This window comes from Cutaneotrichosporon oleaginosum (assembly GCF_008065305.1).
Source record: "Cutaneotrichosporon oleaginosum strain ATCC 20508 chromosome Unknown ATCC20508_contig05, whole genome shotgun sequence".
Lineage (NCBI taxonomy): Eukaryota > Fungi > Basidiomycota > Tremellomycetes > Trichosporonales > Trichosporonaceae > Cutaneotrichosporon > Cutaneotrichosporon oleaginosum.
Genome location: NW_027072174.1, coordinates 875,481 through 895,507, shown reverse-complemented (window position 1 = coordinate 895,507; position 20,027 = coordinate 875,481). Strand labels below are relative to the sequence as shown.

Genomic DNA, 20,027 nt, shown 5'->3' with positions numbered 1-20,027 from the left:
TAGCAGCATGCTCACTCTCTCTCACAGAACATCCTCTAGGTATTTACATTCATCATTCGTTGAGGCGTTCCGGGCGCGCCAAGCTCTTAATTACAAGTTGTACACGAGTCATGAATCTCCTCTCTTGGCTCTCTTGGCTTGATCTTTTGCTGACCAAACCTACAATCGTACAGCGCGTGCAGTCGTCTCTCATTGAGGATCGTGGAATTTCCTCCATCCTCTCTCTCTCTCTCAACTCTGTCCCTCTCCACTCGGCATCGGCCACTCAACTCTGGATCCACCCTGCACCCGGCAGGCAAGTCCACGGGCGTATGGGAGGCAACCGCTAATCATACTTCTTCACTTTGCACTCTTCTCATCACTTTGTCACAAACACACACTCTCTCCCATCATTTGATCCACTTCCACTCCCCATTCTCCGTCGTTCTCCATCACCCTCCAATCCCCCACTCCCCACTCCCCACTCCCCACTCCCCACTCCCCACTGTCCCACCATCCACTATCCACTCCCCACTCTCCACTATTCGCTACCCACCACGCCATGCCGCGCGACATGGGTTACGGCTACGACCAGAAGCCCGACATTCCACAACCCGGCCCCCCCTATCCATACAATCCAGCCCTGTCCGTCGGCCCATCCGCACCTTACTACTACCCCAGAACTGATTTCGACTATCGCTCATACAATCTAGACGAAGGCGTCGACGCCGCCACTGATCGCCCGCCTCCCCTCAAGCGTGGCGATGCGTGCTTGTACTGCCGCAAGCGTCGTATCCGCTGCAGCGCGACAAAACCATCATGTCATCACTGCACAAAGCTCAACCGCGAGTGCATCTATGACATCGGAAAGCCCATCAGTCGCGTCCGCAAGCTCGAGAACCGCATCCAAGAGCTCGAACATCATCTCGCCGCCGCAAATGCTGCCCTCGTCGATGCCAACGGGCGCGCCGCCCACGCTCACGCTCATGCCCACGCTCAAGCGCAGGCCCAGTCCCACGCTGCCCGACCACCTGTCCCCATCGGCGCCGTCGACATGAGCAATGGCATACATATGCCTTACAGCGCGCCTCCACATCCCCAAGGCCCACCTGGTCCAACTGGTCCTCCGGGTCCTCCTGGTGGTGTTCCGGCAGTCCAACCTGATGGACCTTCCCCACCTCCAATACAGTCCTCAACAGCCTACTCCTTCCCTCCTGGCTCCATCGAGCAGTCCACCGTCGACATCACTATGCTCGACAACTTCCAGCCCGCACCTGGCATGCGTACAATGGCCCCTCGCGTTGGGCAAAACGTTCCCACTTTTGCTCCGATACAGCCAGTCCACGTCCCACCCATTCCGGGACCGCAGCCGAGTCACCCAATGCCCGCCCGGCCGCCACCCCACCAGCCACAACAGCCACAGCCATCGCAGCCACAAATGGCGTCACAGCCTCGCCCAAACGATTTCGACTGGGACACGCTCGATCCAGAGTTTATGAGCATGGTCAATCAAATGGGCGAAACCAGTACATCTGCACCGCCGCAATCCGTGCAGCAATCACAGCGGTTCCCGCAAACTCCATTTTCACAGTTTGGGTACTCACAGTCGGCGGCGGTCGGAGCACATTCGGGGTCTCAAACCGAGACCACTACTGATCGGTCCTCGCCGCCGCAATCGGAGCAGCCTACATCGTCTTACCAGCAGTACCACCACGGGGCAGTGTTGCACCCAGGATCGGCTGCTGCCAGTTACGCACAGATGCCAGTTGCGGCGCAGGACATTACAGGCCGTGTGTCCGGTGCCTTCATCGAGGATGCCGAGGACGAGGAGATGCCCGGCAACTCATCGCTGCCACCAGAGTGGACCGACTTCGACCTCGTGGGGGGTTGGTACGACCCTAACGACCTGCCGAAGCAGGCGCGTGCAGAGCTTCTTGGACACTTCTTTTCGAACAAGAAGACCCGCCTCAGCCGGGGATACCATGTGCCACGGTTCATGGCATCGCTTGACATGGCACCAAGCAAGCGTCCACACCCTTGTCTTGTCTACGCAATGTATGCACTTGTGGCTCGATTCTCGCCGGCCCCAAAGCTCAAGCGTCTCGAGGACCATTTCTATCAAATCGCCAATGCGCAGCTCACAAATGCCGTCAAGGCTGTCGACCGCCCGTTCGATGCCACACGCGCTGCCACCATCCTCACTGTCTACAACTTCAGTCAGGCGCACTACCAGGCAGCGACTATGATGCTAGGACAGGCCGCGAGGTGCGTCACATCATACCCCCATCGGTAGGCCAGTATGCTGACTACAGGCTCGCCTTCTCTTGCGGGTTGCACCAGATTCCGAGCTCGGTGTTCCAGCCCAGCCGCATCCCCACGGACCCCAATCGTGGGCGGCTGCTCGGTGTGATGCGCTCGCGTGCGTGGCTCCTCTTCCCGCCCAAGGATGCTATCGAACTCGGCGAGCGTATATGGGCATTGTGAGTGATACCCGATGGTCGGAAACTAACAGCAGCTGGAACATATACATTGTTGATAGGACAGGCGCGATCGGATCCCAGCAGCCGCCCTCTATTCCGGACTATGAGGTCCGCACACCTTTCCCGAAGCCTCTGTACGAGTACGAGCTCGGTCTCACCACGCACAAGGATGATTTCACGCTCAACTCGGTGGACGACGACGTGAATCCGCCACCAGAGATGCCCACTGACACGGACGCCTACTCCACGATTCTCTACATCCGCGCTCTAGCGTTACTAGAGCGCGCAAGCAAGCTCATGTACCTGCCAGTGGAGCGCGACTCGCCAGTGTACGATAACCTTACACCTTCTTCCATGACGTCTGACATGTCCGGGGCCGGCAACGCTCATGACCAGCCGCGCAACCACACAATGCCTGAGGTGGCTTCCGTCTCGCCCTCCTCGGACATTGACGACTACTTGAGATACCAGAACTATGCGGCGGACAATATGACCATGCGGCAGATGGCTGCGGCTGCGACGGCCAAGAGCAGCATGCGGTGTGCGCGCCTTCGCACGCCAAAGGCGTACGAAAAGGTGCGCAGAGCGTTGCTGCGCCTTGAGGCCGACCTTCCCCTAGAGCACCGTACGCAATGGGACCAATGGGACGGGCATGTTGCAATGTGGCTGTACGACAACCCTTCCAAGGAATGGGTCACCGTTGTAAGTCCTAACTAGTCAGCCTTGGAGTTGAGTCTGACAGTAGACTTTCTTGCGCGGGTGTGCGTGGATGTTCCTCTTTGATGTGTATTCGTACCAGGCGGAGAACACGGAGGCTGTGGCAGTGGCGAGGCGCCTTGCGCATACCATCAAGGCCCTATTCCCACAGGTATGTGCGCAGTCGGGGACTGTGAGCTGACCAGTAGGGACTAGCGGCCGACTTTGACGTGTTCATTTCTATCGTGTGAGTACATGTTCTCCATGCCAGCCCCAACTGACGGCAAGGTGGTTCTTTATCAGCAACATTCTTATCCGCGAAGCGAAGCGCCTACAGGCCCTTGGAGACTCTGTGGGCGCAGCCGAGATTGAGGCCGACTTCAACATCGTCGTGGAGGCGCTCAAGGTATACGGGAAGAGGCACGACATTGCCAAGATTCAAGTTAGTCGCGCTGAGAGCATGCGCGAGGCGACGCTCGACGACATGGAGTTTATGAAGGGTGACGGGTATGACAACGACCACCGCGGCAGAGTTGTTGTCGATGGTAAGACGGTCGACTAGAAGTCTCTTTGGTGTCACGATGCCGCCATGCCTGATATAAGGGGCATGCGTTGCATGTGGATTGTGGGCGCACGCGACGTTGGGTCGCGAGCTATGACCGGGAGATGCATACAAGTATAATGTGTCGCGAACAGCGGGGGCAGGTGCAGGGATCTCGTCCGGAAAAGCGGAGGCACTATGGCGGCTTCTTGGCTACGTGGCTTGGTGAGACATGCTCGATCGCCCGATTCTTGCGGCAGATATATGACCAGATGGCTTATAGCTGTGGCAGATGGATCAGAGATCAGAGAAAGATCGTAATGACGACAGACCAATTGGACGAGATTTGATTCCGATTAGCTTCACGTGATCTTTGAATTGATTGAGCACGCGCCCTCCTCCGCCTCCACCTTCCCTCCCACCTCCCTCCTTTGGCCGACGAACACGCACCCCCGCCCAGCGTACCAGCGTCGAGACACCTTTTGTCCTCGACTCTTTCTCTTATTGCGCATGCTCCGTACTCTCTCTTCCACAGGACGCTTCTCCACAAGGACTCTGGTCCTCAGCTCTGTCCGTCAACCCCGTCCACGCTTCATCTCCTCGGCGACGCGCGTTCTCCCCGGCGGCATCTCTGCCGTCCTCCACCCCTTGTCCTCGCCCCCATCGCCCTCTCGCGTCGCTCGTGTGATCGCCACCGCTCCCCCCTCCTTCCTTTCACGCCGCGCAACAAGCACCGTTGCCGCATCTCCCACTGGGTACGTACTCGCATCCGCTTACAGTCGTTTGCTCACCGCTGACACCCCCATCTCCACTGTCTGGCCTTTGTCCGACTTGACGCCCGTGCCATATTTGTCCCGCATTCATCACATCTATCGTTGTCGTGGTAATAACTCGATCTCTCACTCGGTAAATCTCGCCTCCCACTTCAAACAATACATCACATACGCCGGTGTGCATCCACTCGACACGACTGATCACCCCCAACCTTTCAATCTCTGCGTTCGTTCGGATCACCTCAATCATGGCCGTGCCTACGCGCGCACTGCTTCTTGCCGCTGCCTTGGCCCTTCTCGCTTGGCTCTACAGGACGCACGACTTTCCTCCGCCTTCTGTTCCCCTCTGGCGCAGCGCCAACCAGACGCCTGCCATGACCGTCCCCATTCCCGCCATCGACTTCCCTCCCCCTCCGCCTATCCCCACCGCCACTGGCAAGGTTGACCTCAAGCTCCCGCCTACCGAAGACCGCGAGCACCGCTACTTTACCCTCCCCAATGGTCTCGAGGTCATCATCGTGTCCGACCCCAAGTCGGACAAGGCTGCAGCCTCCATGGATGTCGGCGTCGGGCACCTCTCAGATCCCGTAGACCTTCCTGGCTGTGCTCACTTCTGGTACGCGCTCCTCTCTACCAACGATGGTTTCTGACACTGCAGCGAGCACCTCATGTTCATGGGAACCAAGACAGTGCGCCCTCGCCCTCCTCCGGCTGACTCCAGTTCCCGGCCGAAAACGAGTACTCGTCGTTCCTGTCCGCCCACAACGGCCAGAGCAACGCGTGGACAGCCATGTGCAACACTAACTACTACTTTGACGTTTCACCCGACGCGCTCGAGGGTGCGCTCGATCGCTTCTCAGGCTTCTTCAGCGAGCCATTGTTCTCTGAAGACTGCACAGAACGCGAGATCAAGGCCGTCAACTCGGAGCACCAGAAGAACCTTCAGCACGACCGCTGGCGCTCGTTCCAGCTCGAGAAGTCGCTGTCCAAGCCGGGACACGTCTACGGCAAGTTCGGCACTGGTGACTTCAAGACCTTGTGGGAGCAGCCCCGCGCAGCCGGTCGCGACCCGCGTCAGCAGCTCATAGAGTGGTGGGAGAAGGAGTACTGCGCCCGCCGCATGAAGCTCGCCGTCGCTGGTCGCGAGGACCTCGATACACTGGAAAAAATGGTGCGCGAGCGCTTCAACCGTGTTCCCGTTCGCACTGAGGGAGCGCCACCGACCGGACCCAACGGCGTGCGCGTGACCTTTGAGGACCACCCGTACGGGCCTGAGCAGCGTGGTGTAAGTGTTTGCACTTTGTTGGATTGGGGTTGGAGCGAACCCCAAGCCCGTTGCCCTACAGTCGTGCTCACACTCAGGTTGTGACCTTCGCCAAGGCGGTGCGCGATGTCCGTATGCTTGAGATTGTAGTTCCTGTACCCGACCTCAGCCATCTCGCGGGCCTCAAGCCTCTCAACTTTATCGGCCACTTTGTTGGCCATGAGGGTCGAGGATCGCTGCTGTCGTACCTCAAGAAGCAGGGCTGGTGCAATCAGCTTTCTGCCGGTTCCTCGCACGACGGCAACGGCTTCAGCTTCTTCAAGGTCATGATGCAGCTGACTCCGCAGGGCCTGGGTGAGTTTGCTCCAACAGTGGTGGTGCTGATGCCCAGAGTCGTGGCGTGACGTCGTTCTCGCGGTCTACAAGTACTTCGAGCTCCTGCGCTCATCACCTCCTTCGGAGACCGCATTCAAGGAGATTAGCCAGCTTGCTGAGATCTCCTACAAGTACGCTGACCGCGGAGAGACCAGGGACTACGTCACCACGCTCTCGGGTTGGATGCAGCACCCCGTTAAGCGTGAGGACATTGTCAGCTCGAACTGGCTTCTCGGCGAGTGGAACGAGGAATTGATGGTCAAGACATTCCAGCTCCTGGATCCACGCCAGTGCACTGTAGGCGTACTCAGCCAGCAGCTGCCGAAAGACGTTACTGCTACCTACGACTCAAAGGAGGTCGTTTACGGCACGGAATACCACAGCGAGCGTTTCACAGAAGAATTCCTCGCTGAGGCCACTACTGGCAAGCCCAACCCAGCCCTTCACCTTCCCGGGCCCAATGCCTTTATCCCCGAGAACCTACACGTAGAGAAACGGGGGGATGTGAAGCAGCCTGCTCTCCGCCCTGAGCTGCTGCGCGACAACGAGACCTCCCGCCTCTGGTACAAGCGGGACGACCGTTTCTGGCTGCCAAAGACCAACGTGCACATGGAGCTCCACAACCCGCTGATGGAGGCCACTCCTCGCACGGCTGTTCTTACGCGCTTGCTCTGCGACGCGTTCACGGACTCAATCACAGAGGACATTTACGACCCCATGTTGGCTGAGCTCTCGTTCCACCTTTGGTACTCTGGCGACACGATCAGCCTCCTCGTCGGCGGCTTCAGCGACAAACTCCCTCTCCTCACCGAGACCATGATGACGAAGCTCAGGAACTTCAAGGTCGACCCAGACCGCTTTGACAAGATTGTCTACCAGGCCAAGATGCAGTGGTCCAACTTCCCTCTAGCCGAGCCGTATCAGGTCGCTCACTACTGGTCGAGCTACGTGACCATGGAACGCACTTGGTCCCCCGACGAGAAGCTGAAGGAGCTTGACCACATCACGCCCGAGGACGTTCAGGCGTTCAGCCGCGAGCTTTTCCAGAAAATGTACATGGAGACTCTTGTCCACGGCAATCTCGGCGTCGAGGACGCCAAGCGCCTGCAGGACACACTTGAACACATTATTTCTGCTCGTGCCCTCTCGCCGGGCGAGCACACTAGTCGCCGCACGCTTCTCCTCCCGGAGAGCTCCAAGAGCGTCTGGGAGCTGCCCGTCAAGAACCCCGCAGAGCCTAACAGCTGTGTTGTCTACTGGATGTACACGGGCGAGGTCACGGACCCCGCGGCGCGCGCGCGCCTCGCTTTGCTCGGCCAGATAGTCCATGAGCCGGCCTTCAACCAGCTCCGTACAAAGGAGCAGCTTGGTTATGTCGCCATGGCGCAGGCGACTCGATCTGGTCTTCGGGTCCTTGTCCAGTCAGAGCGCGACCCTGTCTACGTGGAGACACGAATTGAGTCGTTCCTCACTGGTCTCAAGGACATCATCGAAAAGATGAGCGACGAGGAGTTTGACCGCCAGCGCCAGGCGCTCATCGACAAGAAGGAAGAGCAGCCCAAGAACCTGGCCGAGGAGAGCCGCAGGTTCTGGTCGCGCATTAGCGACAAGTACTACGAGTTCGGGAAACGCGCGACCGACATTGCTTTCCTGCGCAAGACGACGAAGCAGGAGGTTCTCGACCTGTACCTGTCTGCAATCGACCCCGCCTCGTCTGCGCGCCGAAAACTTTCCGTCCACCTCCGCAGCCAGGTCAAGCCTGGCTCGAAGGCCAGCCTCAACCCTGACGCCGTGCTTGTTCTCCTCAACGCGTTCCAAAATCACGGCGTGCCGGTCGACCAGGCTGCGGTGGGCGCGCTCATGGAGTCCAAGCCTGCGCCCGAGCAGCTACAGGCCCTGGCGACGAAGGCCGTCGCCGCGGCTTCGGTCTCGGAGGAAGCCAAGGCCGAGCTTGACGGTCTGATCGCCGCCCTCACCGCCAAGCCCAGCGGCGACAACAGCGCGAACGGGGCCGAGGAGCCTGAGCCTCAGCTTGCACCTGGAAACATCTACATCGATGATATCCACAGGTTCAGGGCGCAGCTCATCCCCAGCAAGGCTGCCGTGCCCCTGGAGCCGCTTATTGTGTCCAAGCTCTAGCAGCATAGAGAGCCGCAGGGACAGTTTGTAGTAGTATGTGTGATGACCATTCATCTGGCAGTACATGAAGCAGAAGTGCGAAGTTGTCTCTGTCTACATCTGCCCGTCCAATCGTCTAGCGGCTACCCTTCCACGGCTACCCTTCGATATGCACTGATGCACCTCCTAGCATGTTCACTCTTCAGCGCCACGCACCTCGTCCCCACGCACAGCGTCGGGCCCAAACTCGTGCCAACGCGGGTTGTACCGCACGTCGAGGTTGACGCCGCCGTACGCGTACCCGTTGAATCTCGCAATGGCCTCGGTGGCACTGGCAGCGCTTTCAAACTGCACGATGCCCTCGCCGCGGCTCACGCCGCCCTCCATTAAGATCTCGGCGAGCACCACAGGCGCGACCGTGACGAACAGCTCGACGAGGTCCATGTGTGCCGTTTCGCGGATAAGCTGGAGTCAGCGCCCCTCTCGTGGGCAGACTCACGTTACCGACCCAGATCTGCGGGCTCGGCTCGGATGTCGGCTCGCCCATCGTCTCGTCGACTGGCGCAGCATATGCCCCGTTGGCGCCGTCTGCGTCCGCACCCACGCCCGCGGCAGGCACACCATAGCCCTGCTGCACGTGCGCCGGCTGCTGGTAGCCTGCGCCCGCGCCATAGCCCGGCGCAAAGCCGCCCCCGAACCCTCCGCCGTCTCCCCTCCCAAAGCCCCCGAAGCCGCCGCGCCCAAACCCGCCGCGCGGCATCCCCCTCACCGCGCCACGCATGGGTGGGGCGCGCACGGCGCGCCCAGGCGCCGCAGCGAAGCGGTCCTCGCGCACCTCGAGCACACTCCCGTTCCAGTCGTACCCGTTGTACTTGCCTGCCGTCAGCCCGCCTCGCATGTGGTACGCACGGATGGCGGAAGCGGCGCCCTGCGCGTCCACGAACACGACGGTGCCGTTGCCCTTGGGCCGCCCGTCGGGCGTCATGCCCACGTCGGCGCGGATCACCTCGCCCGCCTGCCGCATCAAATCTTTCAGGTCCTGCCACGAGGCGCCGAAGGGGAGGTTGTTCACAAAGACGTTGCGGTTCGCCGGCTGGCCGCCAAAGGTCGCCGCCTCGCCGAGCGCCATGCCGATGCGCCCCGGGATCGGCTGAGCGCCGAAACGCGCGTTCTGCTCCCGGTCCTCGCTGTCAGCTGGGCACAGCGCATGACTCACCGGACGCAGGAAGACTGCGCGGCCCATGAACATCTTCTCGCTGAGCTCGTTGATGGCCGTGCGCGCTTGGTCGTGCGTCGCGAACTCGACGACACTCGCCTTCAGCTCGTTCCTTGCGTCCCACTCACCCGCAGCCTTTCGAGTTGCCCTGTGGCGTGACGAGAATCTCAGAGAACACGACGTCACCGCCAGCTGAGAGCGTTAATGGTGCTGATCATTCATGTGTATGAAGGATAGTAGTGGCCTCGGTCATATCGCTGCCAAGCACGGGTGCTCCTGCTCCTTTGACGCAATCAAGATGCCATCCAAGCCAACTGCCAGTCCCAGCCCTTCCAGTCCTTCTGCGATCCGAGTCCCTCGCTCTTTCCCTGTCCGTCCTCTCCTTCTCCCAGTCCCAGACCTTAGACCCCCTTCTCCCATCTCGATACCGCCGCCTGATCCAGCACATGCCTCCCGCTCGCCTCCAGCCCGGTGGCCATGTTCCATGATCTCGATTCGGCGGGTATCGACGCTCGGACTCGGACTCGCACTCAGACCTGAAAGCTCGCTGGGACTTGGGCGAGCCGGCAGTTTGACGCATAGCTTGCGCACTCTCCAGCTGACTTGACCGCAGCCCGTCTCCTTCTCGCAATCTGCACGTCCACATGACATGACCAGGGACGTACCTTGACGCATAAAGCGCTCGAGATCCTTGTATGTGACTTCGTACTTGAGGTTGCCGACGTACAGGCGGTTCTCGCGGCGGCTGACGCGGGCATGTGCCTCAGCCTCGGCTGGTGGCGCGTTCATGGGCCCGCCTTCGCTGTGGAACACGGGCTGCGAGCTGGACATTGACCCCCACCGCCGGCGAGGCGGGCGGTCACGGTCATGGTCACGGTTACGATCACGGTCGCGGTCGCGTCGGTCCCGGTCATCTCGTCGCCTCTCGCGGTCCTGGTCGCGGTCACGGTCGCGGTCCCGAGAGCGCGATTCTGAACGTGCCGAGGCTGGACGGTAGAGGTCGTCCTCTCGGTGCGAGTGCGAATGAGAGGGGCGTCGCCCGCGATCGCGGTCGCGCTTACGGTCATGGTCGCGGTCCTGGTCACGGTCGCGGTCACGATCGCGGGAGCGCGAACGTGTGCGGCGGTGAGGCGAGCGAGATCGTGAACGGGAACGGTGCTGGTGTGAGACCGAGCAGCCAGTGAGGAGGGTACGGGGCAGTAGAGACCAGCCGCGTGAAGGTGGGGAGAAGGACCCCGACGCGCGGATGGTCACAGAAGAAATGAGTCGCAATGGCTGCATGGAACGCAGTTCATCGCCAGAGGTCCTACGACGCAAGCGCCCTGTTGAGAGTGTCGAGTGCGAGGAGGGAGTGATTGGACTGGGCACTAGGATGCAACCAAACGGAAATAGCACTCACGCGTTCACGGTCGTCGTCCCTGTCGCGCTCACGACGGCTGTTGCGGCGCTCACGCTCGCGCTCACGGCTCCGGCTGCGGTCCCGGTCGCGCCGCCCGTGCTCCCTGTCGTCATGGTCGCCCCGGCGGTCGTAATCGTCGCGACTGTCTCGACGATCGCGGGTGTCTGCTGTCAGCTGGACTCGGCGCTCGGCGCTCGTCAATCCAGCATACCGTAGTCTCGGCTTTCGTCCATTGCGGACATGATGGTTAGTAGACAGCGACGGAGAGTGTGTTTATTAGACGGTAGCTGCCGCCGCGTGGGGATGGGGACGAGTCTTGTGGATGTGTCAACATGACGCAAGGCTGGCTCCGCACCCGGACCTATCGGAATTCGCCGAGTGTGGCGCTCCCAGATCGCGCATGATAGACATGGTTTCGCGACAACGCAAGCTATACATGACAAGATACCTATGCTCTACATCGCCTCCCCCTGATCGTTCGTGCGTCGTGACTAGTGGTGGTGCTGCTTATTCTGGTGGCGTTTCAATGCATCCTGCCTGTGGAATGTCAGTTTATCCTTCTGAATATCTTGGGAATCCAAGTTACTCACCTTGTAAAGTACTCTAAGCACACCTTGCAGCGAATTCGTGGCTTATCCCGGATCGTCTTCCAGAGCATAGCCTTCTCCTCTGGCAACTTGCCCTCCTGTACGAGATCGCCTTCTCTGCGCGCGTGGCGTGCCATGTGTCGTGGAATGTCGTATTTGCGGGTAAAGACGTCTGGACACCTCTGGTAGGGCGGAAGCGGGTTGACATACTCGCACTGCACGCCGCCAGCGGGAATTGGCGGCTTGCCGTCAGACGTCGTGCTGGGCCTTCTAACTTTGGGCGGCTTTTTTGTCGCGGGTGCAGGTGAATCCTTGCTTGAGGACGGGGATACCGGCGCAGCTAGCATGGGTAGCGTTGGGCGCACACGAGAGCCCTTGTCCTTGGAGTATCTGCGGATTCGTTTTTTGCCTGCGTTATACTCGCTCTCAGATGCGCTGTGGGGGGACTCAAGGTCAGAATCCTCGCTAGGGTCACTCGGCGGGATCCGGAGACTCGAGTCAGGAGTCTCCTGATCCTTCTTGTATCGAGGCCGCTTCGTCGGAGGCTCGGCTGTCCTAACTTGATGAGCCTGGCCGTCAGGAGGCGTGCCCTCGAACCGAGGCGAGTTGTCGTAGGTAGGTGGGATGGCCTTTTGGCGCCATTGCGCCACAGCCTCGCGCTTAAGATGCGAGTTGTATGACCTGTTTCTCTGGCCTTGGCTCTCGTGTCGATCGACGGCGGCAACGGCCAAGAGCTCCAGACCACTCGCAGACGACGACGAAGGAGATACTCCGCGAGGACCTACAGTGTGGTCATCTTCATCATTGTCACCCGTACCATCCGCGGACGCCTCGCGCTGCCCGGGGTTCGGCGTCAGGGGTCCACTCGTCGTGACGCTGCTGGAATTACCTCCCCCAGGCGACGGAGGCTTCCGAGTGCTAATAATCGACGGCGGGGGCATGGTCGTATTGGACGAGCTGCTCGGCTTCCCGGTGTAGTAGAACGGGTAGTTGAAGGTGGTGGCGGTAGGTCGCTGCGAAACAGAATCGACCCATTGCACGCCAGGAAGGAAGTCGGACTCCTCAGACGAGGTCGACGAGCCGGAGGAGACAAATGATCCGCCCGTTCTGAGCTCTCCACGGTCACGCATATCGCCGCCAGGACGGCGTTGGACGTACGCTGCTGCAGCTCGAGGTAGTTCGTACTGATTCGAGGAAGGGGCAGAAGGCATCATATTACCAAAGTTGCGCTGGACAACGCTGGCTGTGCCATTGATTTGGCGCACGGCCTCGTCTGTCTGCGCAAGTTGCTTAGCAATCGCCTCATCGTCCGCGGCGATGCGCACGTCGCCGTCCTCGTCCTCCGACGAGACCGGGTAATTAGGGAAGCCTTCTTGGTTATACTGCGAGCCTAGGGTGGCTGGTATGCCCATGCTCGACACGAACGACTCTGTCGAGGTCGACCGCGCCTTGGTCCAGCGCGAGGGTCGAGGAGGGTGGTGCGAGCCGTTGGATGCAGGTGCGGCCGGTGTGGCAAACGTCGACGACGGAGTCTCCACTGATTTAGGCTCCTCCGTCAGCTTCTGCGAACCAAGGATAGCGGTGCGGTTCTCGGTTGAGGGCGTGCCGGCACCGTCCGACCCTCCAGAAGGCTCTTTGCTAGGCGGTGCGGATTTGGCGGACATGGCTGACGGCGGGTTGGAGGCGGGTACAGGCGGAGGCGGCGCCAAGGGAAGCTGCTGATGCCCCGCTATGGCGGTTCTCTGGACTGGTTCGTCTTCGCTACTCATCGTAGGGGTCGGTGATGGTGGCCGAGCGAGTCGACCTGGGACGAGGAGATAGGGGACAGGAACAGCGTCGGGGGAAAGTAGACGGGGACAAACCGTCTGCCAGCCAGTGTAAAACGAGTTTGGCCAGTGATCTGAGAACATTGGGTAAGCGTGAGGAATGGGAGATGTAGTGACAAGGTTGAAGCACCGTTGAGACCTTGATACTTGCCTTTGAGCCTTTGAGGTAAAGATGTAGATGCGCCTGTGGACCTGTGGGGTGATGGCAGTGGACTGTGGGGCTGCGAGGGGGGTGGGATGGATCGGAAGCAAGAACGAGGCTTCTGGTCGGGGGCGTGACACGTGAGATGAGGGAGGTCACTTGGTGTCTGCGGGGGGGGGGTAGGATGAGGAGGGATGGGATACGGGAGAGAACTAAAGACGGAGAGGGAGCAGGGGAGAGGTCAGAGGGGAGAGGGGAGAGGGGAGGAGGGAAAGTAACAATGTGGAAGAAGAAGATGATGGAGGGTGCGAAGAGAGGCTGATGGATGACGGATGGAGTGAAGAGGAGGAGTGGAAAGACGATCACGACGGCGACGACGACGACGAGGATGAGGAGGGAGGACGAGGAAGACGGGGGGTGACGGTGGCCCTGGGGGGGTCGGAGCCTGCGCTCAGTTGGGCGGCGAAACGACAAAGGGGCGGGGCAGCGGGATCAAATTCATCTTACTGCTGGGTGGCAAATGGCACCTCGCCAGGGACTCGTCTTCAGAATGCCGATTTGCCACTGGCCAGTGGCAAATTCCCAGTTGAAAATTGGTTCCGCGATCGTGACTCTCATTCTCCGGGCGCATCAGCACTGCCTCAGAGAGGCGGTGTGGACACTCGGCAGCATGAAAGGTGACGCACAGGCGGCAGGCGGCAGCCAAAGGGCTAACGACAAAACTTAGGCTGTACAACATGCATATCATTACTATCAACAGTGTTCCTTTTACTCGCTCTCGGGACCTTGCTGTCGCACAGCGGTGCGGCACACATGTCCACATCCCGACGGGCAGACGTTCGTGATGATCACTGCTGCGCCCTCGCTCCCGCCCTCGCTCGTTCCGTCTGGGGTAACGAGCTCGACCTGCTTCATTCTGCCATGAAGGCCAGATGAATCGTAAGACGTAGCAGCCAGCCCACTCGCTGTCGAACTGTACGACGACGAGGGAATGCCCGCAGCGGGTTGCTGATACGAAGCGCGTCGGATTGCCGAGGCACCGGCTCCAGAGGTAGGTGACGGTGCTCGAGATATGTCGGGTGCTGGTATGATAGTAGCCTTGGCAGATTTCACTGAGGTCAGCCACGTCTACAGCCGTGTTGACGGCATGAGCACGCACTGTAATACGCCCGCATACACCGCTGGTGGCCCCCATGGCGGCACTTGTTGCACCCCATCCATAAACCCTTGACAGGCTCCCGGCTGGCGTGAGCTCCCGCAGCAAGCTTAACTCACCAAATCGTGCAAAGCTTGGCGGCACGGCGACATTTGAGACACCACCAGAACGTCTTGGTCTCATGCGAATCGTCAAGGGACCCTGTCGACTTGCCACACTTGGCGCAGTACTGCACGTGTGTGACACCATCCATGGCAGAGCGCGTTTGCGCCGAGAGCACATTAGAGAAACGGCGGTAGTACGCCAGAGGGATGGAGAGATGGTGCGCTTCAAGCATATCTGCTGTAAGCCACTTTCCACGTCCACAATCTCACCGAGATATGTGTCGAGCACGCGCTCCGCTTGCTTCTCGGGGAAGGAAATAACCTTGGACCCCACAATGTACAACGCCGTTGCTAGCTGCACCTCGCCCTATCGTCAGTGAAGGGTCATAAGCGTTAACTCACGTCGTCAATGTACGCCTCCCACCAGTCGAGGAACGACTGCGTGCGCGCCTCGCGGTACTCGTCCCACTGGACGGGCGGGAACGCTTCCTGCGCTGGCCGAGTGATGGTGACAGGCTGAACTCGGTCCATCGTACGGTCGGTTACGGAGGGACGCTTACTGCCGCGCGCTGACCCAGTCGCGCTGCGACGCCCCCCGTTCGACATGCCGCCCTTGTTTGGAGACGGGGCACGAGTGCTCTGTGGTGTGGAGCGAGAGGAGCGCGAGCGTGCAGCACCGATTTTGGAAGGCTGAGAGGCCGCAGCCTCAAGCGCGGCGGATATGCCATACGCATCTGGGTAGTCCATGTCTGCGGTCGGAGTAACCGATTCATCCTCGTCGGAAAGCGGAGTCTCGAAACCCAGCTTCTTTGTGTTGCGCATAATCCCACTCTGGGCAAGAAGAGAGGAGCCGGACGACGCCCAGTGGGCGATATTGGGGCGGTGTGCGTCGTTTGCGTTTGGAGGGACGAACGACTTGAAGCGGCTCCTTGGTGGCGTCTCGGGGCCATCGGATTCAGACGAGCCGGAGCCGCCATCCGAAGGCTCAATCTCGGGCGCAACCAAGTCCTCTCCTCGCAGCATCGGGACACCGGGAAAGGCACCCGCGTTAATCGTCTCGTCGCTTGGTCGTCTTGTCTCCAGACCATGTGGTGAAGGGGGACGAACCGGCATTATTGTTGCCGCCTGCGAGAAGACAGACTCATTGAACATGCCTTCGTTCGTCTTCCCAAACTCATCAAAGATGCCAATGAGGAAGTCCCAAGCGCGCGCGTCGTCTGTTCGACTGCACATGGATGCGACGTCGCGGTTCCACTGACAGAGCTGGATAGGTGTCATGCCCTCGAGACGATAGTGGTTCGCGATGTAAGCGAACTCGTCCTTGTCGACCCAGCCCAGCGGAAGCACGCCCATGGCCTGCACAGGCTCGTAAGCGTGGTCACCCGGCGCTTTGCGATGCCGGCCGCCAACCTGCCAGTGCGCAGAATATTCTGTCTTCCTGTCTGTCAACGACACAAGATATGAAAAACGTACACATCATCGAAGGGGATTTCGCCCAACTTGAAGCGATCGATGGCGTACGCAACTTCGCCCTTGGAGCTAAAGGCTACGACTTGTCGTGGAATAGTTTCAAGCGGAAGCGTTTTCGGCGCCACTCTGCTATGGAGGTCGATCTGCACCAGGCCGCCGTTCTGGTAGCAGGCGACGACAGTGTCCTCGTCGTCCCACGATGCAGCGATCGCCATGCTGTCATGCCCGGGCAGTGCGTACTTGGCGATGTAGTGGCGTCGCACATCCCACACCTCCAGGGACTGCTCCGACTCAAGAGGCAGCGGAGGTGGCGCCTCCGGGCGGTTGGAGTCAGGTGAAGCCGTTGCAGTGAGTTGGTCCCATGGCACGACAACCAGCTCGGTCGCATGTGACGGACGCCAGTCGACACGGCGAGTTGCATACGTCGTGTGAAGAACATGAGTAGCTGTCGCCCCTTTCTCCCAAGGCTGCGACATGTCCCAAATCTGCCGTGAGCGCCTCACTTCCTTATCAATTACCTGCACGGTCCTGTCACTGCCCGCACTCGCGAGCCAGCCCTGGCCCGGTAGGGTGAACTCTTCGCTCTCCTTCCACTTGAGGTCCATCACAGCCTTAGAGCCGTGCGCGCCCCACACTTTACCGATTGCCTTGCCTGGCACTCGAGAATCATAGCGATATAGGCCGCCAGTATCGGTACCTACGACGAACTGATGCGGGTCATCGAGGCAGAGCGAAAGAGCTGTAATGGAAGCGTTGTGCTTGTAGTGCTTTCTATTTGCAGGCTCGGCTGCACGAAGATCCTAGGCGTGAGCACTCTTCCATACTGGCGGTGCTCACCCATAATCTCACTTGCCCCTCTTGCCCGCCAGTCAACACCATGTGCGCGAAGCTAGGCATCTTGGAGGCGCGGATGACGTTCACCGAGCGCGTATGCCCCCCGCCTACCTCACGATCGAGCTTGCCGCGCTCCACATCAAAGATCATCCAGTGCACGCTGGGCGTTGCTGTCATAATCTTGTTCTCAAAGTCTGATCGTCAGCAAACCATCTCAACCTCGCTCACTCCCACACCCCCAGTCGACATCGTTGACGCCCTTATTTGGGCTCCACGACGGACGCCACAGATTTACGACCTCGGAGATGCCCACGCCACCCGGGCCGCGTCCGAAAGGGGAACGCGATTTCGGCGACGCTGTGCCCTCCGCCGCCGGGTTCGTCATCTCGAGCACGCGCAAGTCTAAGTCAGCACGGGGACCATCTGCTGGTGACTTACATTGACTGCCGCCGACGACGTATCGCCCTTTGGGCCCTTTGGCCATAGCATTGAGCCGGCCGGTGGCGGCGGGCCCCGCTGAGTTGCGATTGCGGCGCTGGGTCTGGACGCTGGCCGCCATGAGGTTGACGCGGAGTGAGCGATCAGGCCCGCGACGGATCACAGCGGCGGGTGTCGAGGCGCCGGTATGTTTACGGCTGTCAGGCCCAGAGGAAGTGGAATCAACATCGGTCGGGCGACGCTGGCGTTGAGTGCGTGCAGCTCCTGCGTCCACATCAGAGTGCGAGCGATCAAGGGTTGGCGGGGGCGAGGGGAAGCGGGTCGCGCGAGGATCGTCATAGATTGACCGTGCGCCTACATTGACACTCAACGACAAGTGTCGCTCGACAGGCGAAGCCGCCCCCGTCACCGAGTCCTGAGGGGTATGGTTCGCCGGCGACCCCTCGGACCCGGCGGACCCGGGCATCGAGCTGGCGTCAGAGGGGCGTACAAGGGTGGGCCTACGGGTAGAGGACGGTGGTGAGGCGGTTCATGCCGCGTGCCACAGTCTGGGCGAAGATGAGGGCGTCGGTGTTGGAGTGCCACTCTGATGTGCGCGTTTGCTGGAAGCTTGAGCGCGCGCGTTGTTGCCTTCCGCCGTCCTTGAGCGGCGATGACGCCCACCGAAACCGTGGTTGGCCCAAGCTCGGGGTGAATGGCAGGGCGGAGATCATTCCGTCTCCGTATTTCACTCTAATGTCGCTGCACGTGACCTCTTGGCGAGAAGAGGGCCGATGAAAGCGCGGGGTCGTCGCGGGCTTGGACTCTGGCATCCTCTCTGATCTCAACAAAGACATAAAAACAATGCCGCCTCCTCCGAGCACGACGCAGGGTGGTTCCAACTGGGACAAGAGTGAGTGCGAGTGGGTGTGAGAGCTGGTAGGGCCGGCGAGCGGGGGTGTTGGCTCTCACTTCTCCCCGCTTCATTCGCACCAGCTGGAGGCATTCTAGATGTACATCCGCTAACGTGCAGTGAAAATGGGCTTCGTCATGGGAGGCGGTGTCGGTCTCACCATTGGCTTCATCTTCGTGAGTACTTGGTTTCTGTTGGGGGGTCTTCACCGGCTCCCCTTCCTGGGAACTATCTGAAACCTCGCCCACAGTCGACAGATCGCTAACAGCAGGGATCGTTCTCCATTCTCCGGTGAGGCGCCCCCCCCCCCCCCGCAACAGGGTGTTAGACGTCCGCTGACATTAGTGCTGGCCCCGGCCCGCGCGGCGCCCTCGCGACCCTTGCCCAGTACATGGGCTCGTCCGCCGCGACGTTCGCATTCTTCATGTCTATCGGATCGGTAAGTGCGCCTCGATGTGCCGCAGAGTGTCGGCGCCTGGAAGTTTAACGCCTTCAAGGGTTATGACGGGTCACAGATGCGTCTCTGAGATTAGGAGGTAGTCGCTTGGTCTCGCCCGCCTCAAGTGCCAAGCAGCTCCCTCGACCACTGATGGCTGTCGGGCGGCTGTGGCAACCTCAATGAGGCTGCCTGCTCCACACCTCATATGTCTCCTTCTCCACACACACACTGACCCAAGGTTATCCGCACGGAAGAGAAGTACGCGCACGCGCTCAAGGACGCGGCGTCCGCACGCATCCACGCGCAGCCCTCCCCGTGGACGGCGGCGTACCGCAGCGCCATGGCGAAGAAGGAGCTCTAATCGGACGCGAGCATGCAGCATTGTCATTCCTGGGAGTGCTGATGAGTAGCCGGGCGGCGTCCTCTCGGCTATGACTTTGACTGATGGGTCTCGGTCACATCTAATCTGTCTTTGCCGAGTACTACAAATACAACCCCTAGGCTCCCTGGTTGAGCTAGACACACCAGTGCGAGACGGGGGCGTGAGCGTGGCCGCACTCTGACCGTCTTGGACGCGGGTCCTGTAATTTTCCAACAACACTCTACCCCATAAACTGACCACGTCCTAAAAGTCTAACATCGCTCGCCGTGGATCAGTAGGACGGGGCACGCGTACTCCGTGACCATCGATGATCACGAAGCGGTTACACAAAGGGTTGCCGTCTAACACAACACTTGTTCACGATTGCATTAGCGTTAAAGTGTCCACGAAAGCTAGTGTAGAAGTGTTCAATACGGCAGCATCAGAGCCAGAGAACGATGCCATTGCCGCAAGCCTGAGCTGACCGTGGTTGCGCCCATGCCGCTCACAAACACAGGCGATGTACTTGGCTTGCGGACGTATTGAGTATTGAAATATTTGACCGCCGCTCGCCGGCGAGAATGCAACAACAGAGCCCCGCTCCATACATGCACTGACGATGAGGTAGGACGTATCGAGCTTACCAGCCGAGCATCTTCTTGGCCTTGCATAGCGTGTCAGCGGTTATTTTGCTCGTCGTGAGCAGGCTTCACCCGCGTGAAGGCGGAAACGAGCTCACATCCATTCTCGACGTTCCTCTCGGGCGCAAGATTTGCAAGGCGCGATTTCGGGCGGACATGGCTTGGAGCCGTCGTGGAAATGGGAGTAACTTACGTGTCTAGCCAGAGACACCATTCGTGGCCCACCCTCGGCAATCACTGGGGAGGGACGGAGAGAGAGAACGGTGGAAGTGAGAACCCAACAAAGTCCCTCGAGA

The 20,027-nt window shown here is 60.0% G+C and overlaps 8 protein-coding genes across 8 annotated transcripts; 3 read left to right on the top strand and 5 right to left on the bottom strand.

Annotated features, from left to right (window-relative positions):
- Positions 1-541: 541 nt before the first annotated feature.
- On the top strand, positions 542-3,717 carry COLE_05878 (uncharacterized protein; the record flags this gene model as incomplete). The annotated part of the gene is made up of 6 exons (XM_018421813.2): positions 542-2,244; positions 2,292-2,459; positions 2,495-3,161; positions 3,205-3,327; positions 3,365-3,402; positions 3,444-3,717. The coding sequence occupies 6 exons, from the start codon at positions 542-544 to the stop codon at positions 3,715-3,717; spliced, it is 2,973 nt and encodes a 990-aa protein (XP_018282334.1).
- A 1,000-nt stretch (positions 3,718-4,717) lies between these two features.
- Positions 4,718-8,247, top strand: COLE_05877 (uncharacterized protein; the record flags this gene model as incomplete). Its single annotated transcript, XM_018420154.1, has 5 exons — positions 4,718-5,085; positions 5,128-5,158; positions 5,191-5,754; positions 5,832-6,087; positions 6,125-8,247. The coding sequence occupies 5 exons, from the start codon at positions 4,718-4,720 to the stop codon at positions 8,245-8,247; spliced, it is 3,342 nt and encodes a 1,113-aa protein (XP_018282333.1).
- A 174-nt stretch (positions 8,248-8,421) lies between these two features.
- Positions 8,422-9,475, bottom strand: COLE_05876 (uncharacterized protein; the record flags this gene model as incomplete). Its single annotated transcript, XM_018427479.2, has 4 exons — positions 8,422-8,691; positions 8,726-9,102; positions 9,136-9,409; positions 9,443-9,475. The coding sequence occupies 4 exons, from the start codon at positions 9,473-9,475 to the stop codon at positions 8,422-8,424; spliced, it is 954 nt and encodes a 317-aa protein (XP_018282332.1).
- Positions 9,476-11,332: 1,857 nt separating this feature from the next.
- On the bottom strand, positions 11,333-13,197 carry COLE_05875 (uncharacterized protein; the record flags this gene model as incomplete). Its single annotated transcript, XM_018427478.2, has 3 exons — positions 11,333-11,378; positions 11,432-11,997; positions 12,214-13,197. The coding sequence occupies 3 exons, from the start codon at positions 13,195-13,197 to the stop codon at positions 11,333-11,335; spliced, it is 1,596 nt and encodes a 531-aa protein (XP_018282330.1).
- Positions 13,198-14,667: 1,470 nt separating this feature from the next.
- On the bottom strand, positions 14,668-14,889 carry COLE_05874 (uncharacterized protein; the record flags this gene model as incomplete). Its single annotated transcript, XM_065626442.1, has 1 exon — positions 14,668-14,889. One exon carries the CDS (start codon positions 14,887-14,889, stop codon positions 14,668-14,670), a length of 222 nt encoding a protein of 73 aa, XP_065482253.1.
- Positions 14,890-15,049: 160 nt separating this feature from the next.
- Positions 15,050-16,009, bottom strand: COLE_05873 (uncharacterized protein; the record flags this gene model as incomplete). The annotated part of the gene is made up of 1 exon (XM_018427477.2): positions 15,050-16,009. One exon carries the CDS (start codon positions 16,007-16,009, stop codon positions 15,050-15,052), a length of 960 nt encoding a protein of 319 aa, XP_018282328.1.
- Positions 16,010-16,101: 92 nt separating this feature from the next.
- On the bottom strand, positions 16,102-17,931 carry COLE_05872 (uncharacterized protein; the record flags this gene model as incomplete). Its single annotated transcript, XM_018421096.2, has 6 exons — positions 16,102-16,611; positions 16,645-16,926; positions 16,964-17,154; positions 17,189-17,362; positions 17,399-17,868; positions 17,903-17,931. The coding sequence occupies 6 exons, from the start codon at positions 17,929-17,931 to the stop codon at positions 16,102-16,104; spliced, it is 1,656 nt and encodes a 551-aa protein (XP_018282327.1).
- A 310-nt stretch (positions 17,932-18,241) lies between these two features.
- On the top strand, positions 18,242-18,777 carry COLE_05871 (uncharacterized protein; the record flags this gene model as incomplete). Its single annotated transcript, XM_018421810.2, has 4 exons — positions 18,242-18,290; positions 18,411-18,466; positions 18,562-18,581; positions 18,636-18,777. 4 exons carry the CDS (start codon positions 18,242-18,244, stop codon positions 18,775-18,777), a joined length of 267 nt encoding a protein of 88 aa, XP_018282326.1.
- Positions 18,778-20,027: the final 1,250 nt, after the last annotated feature.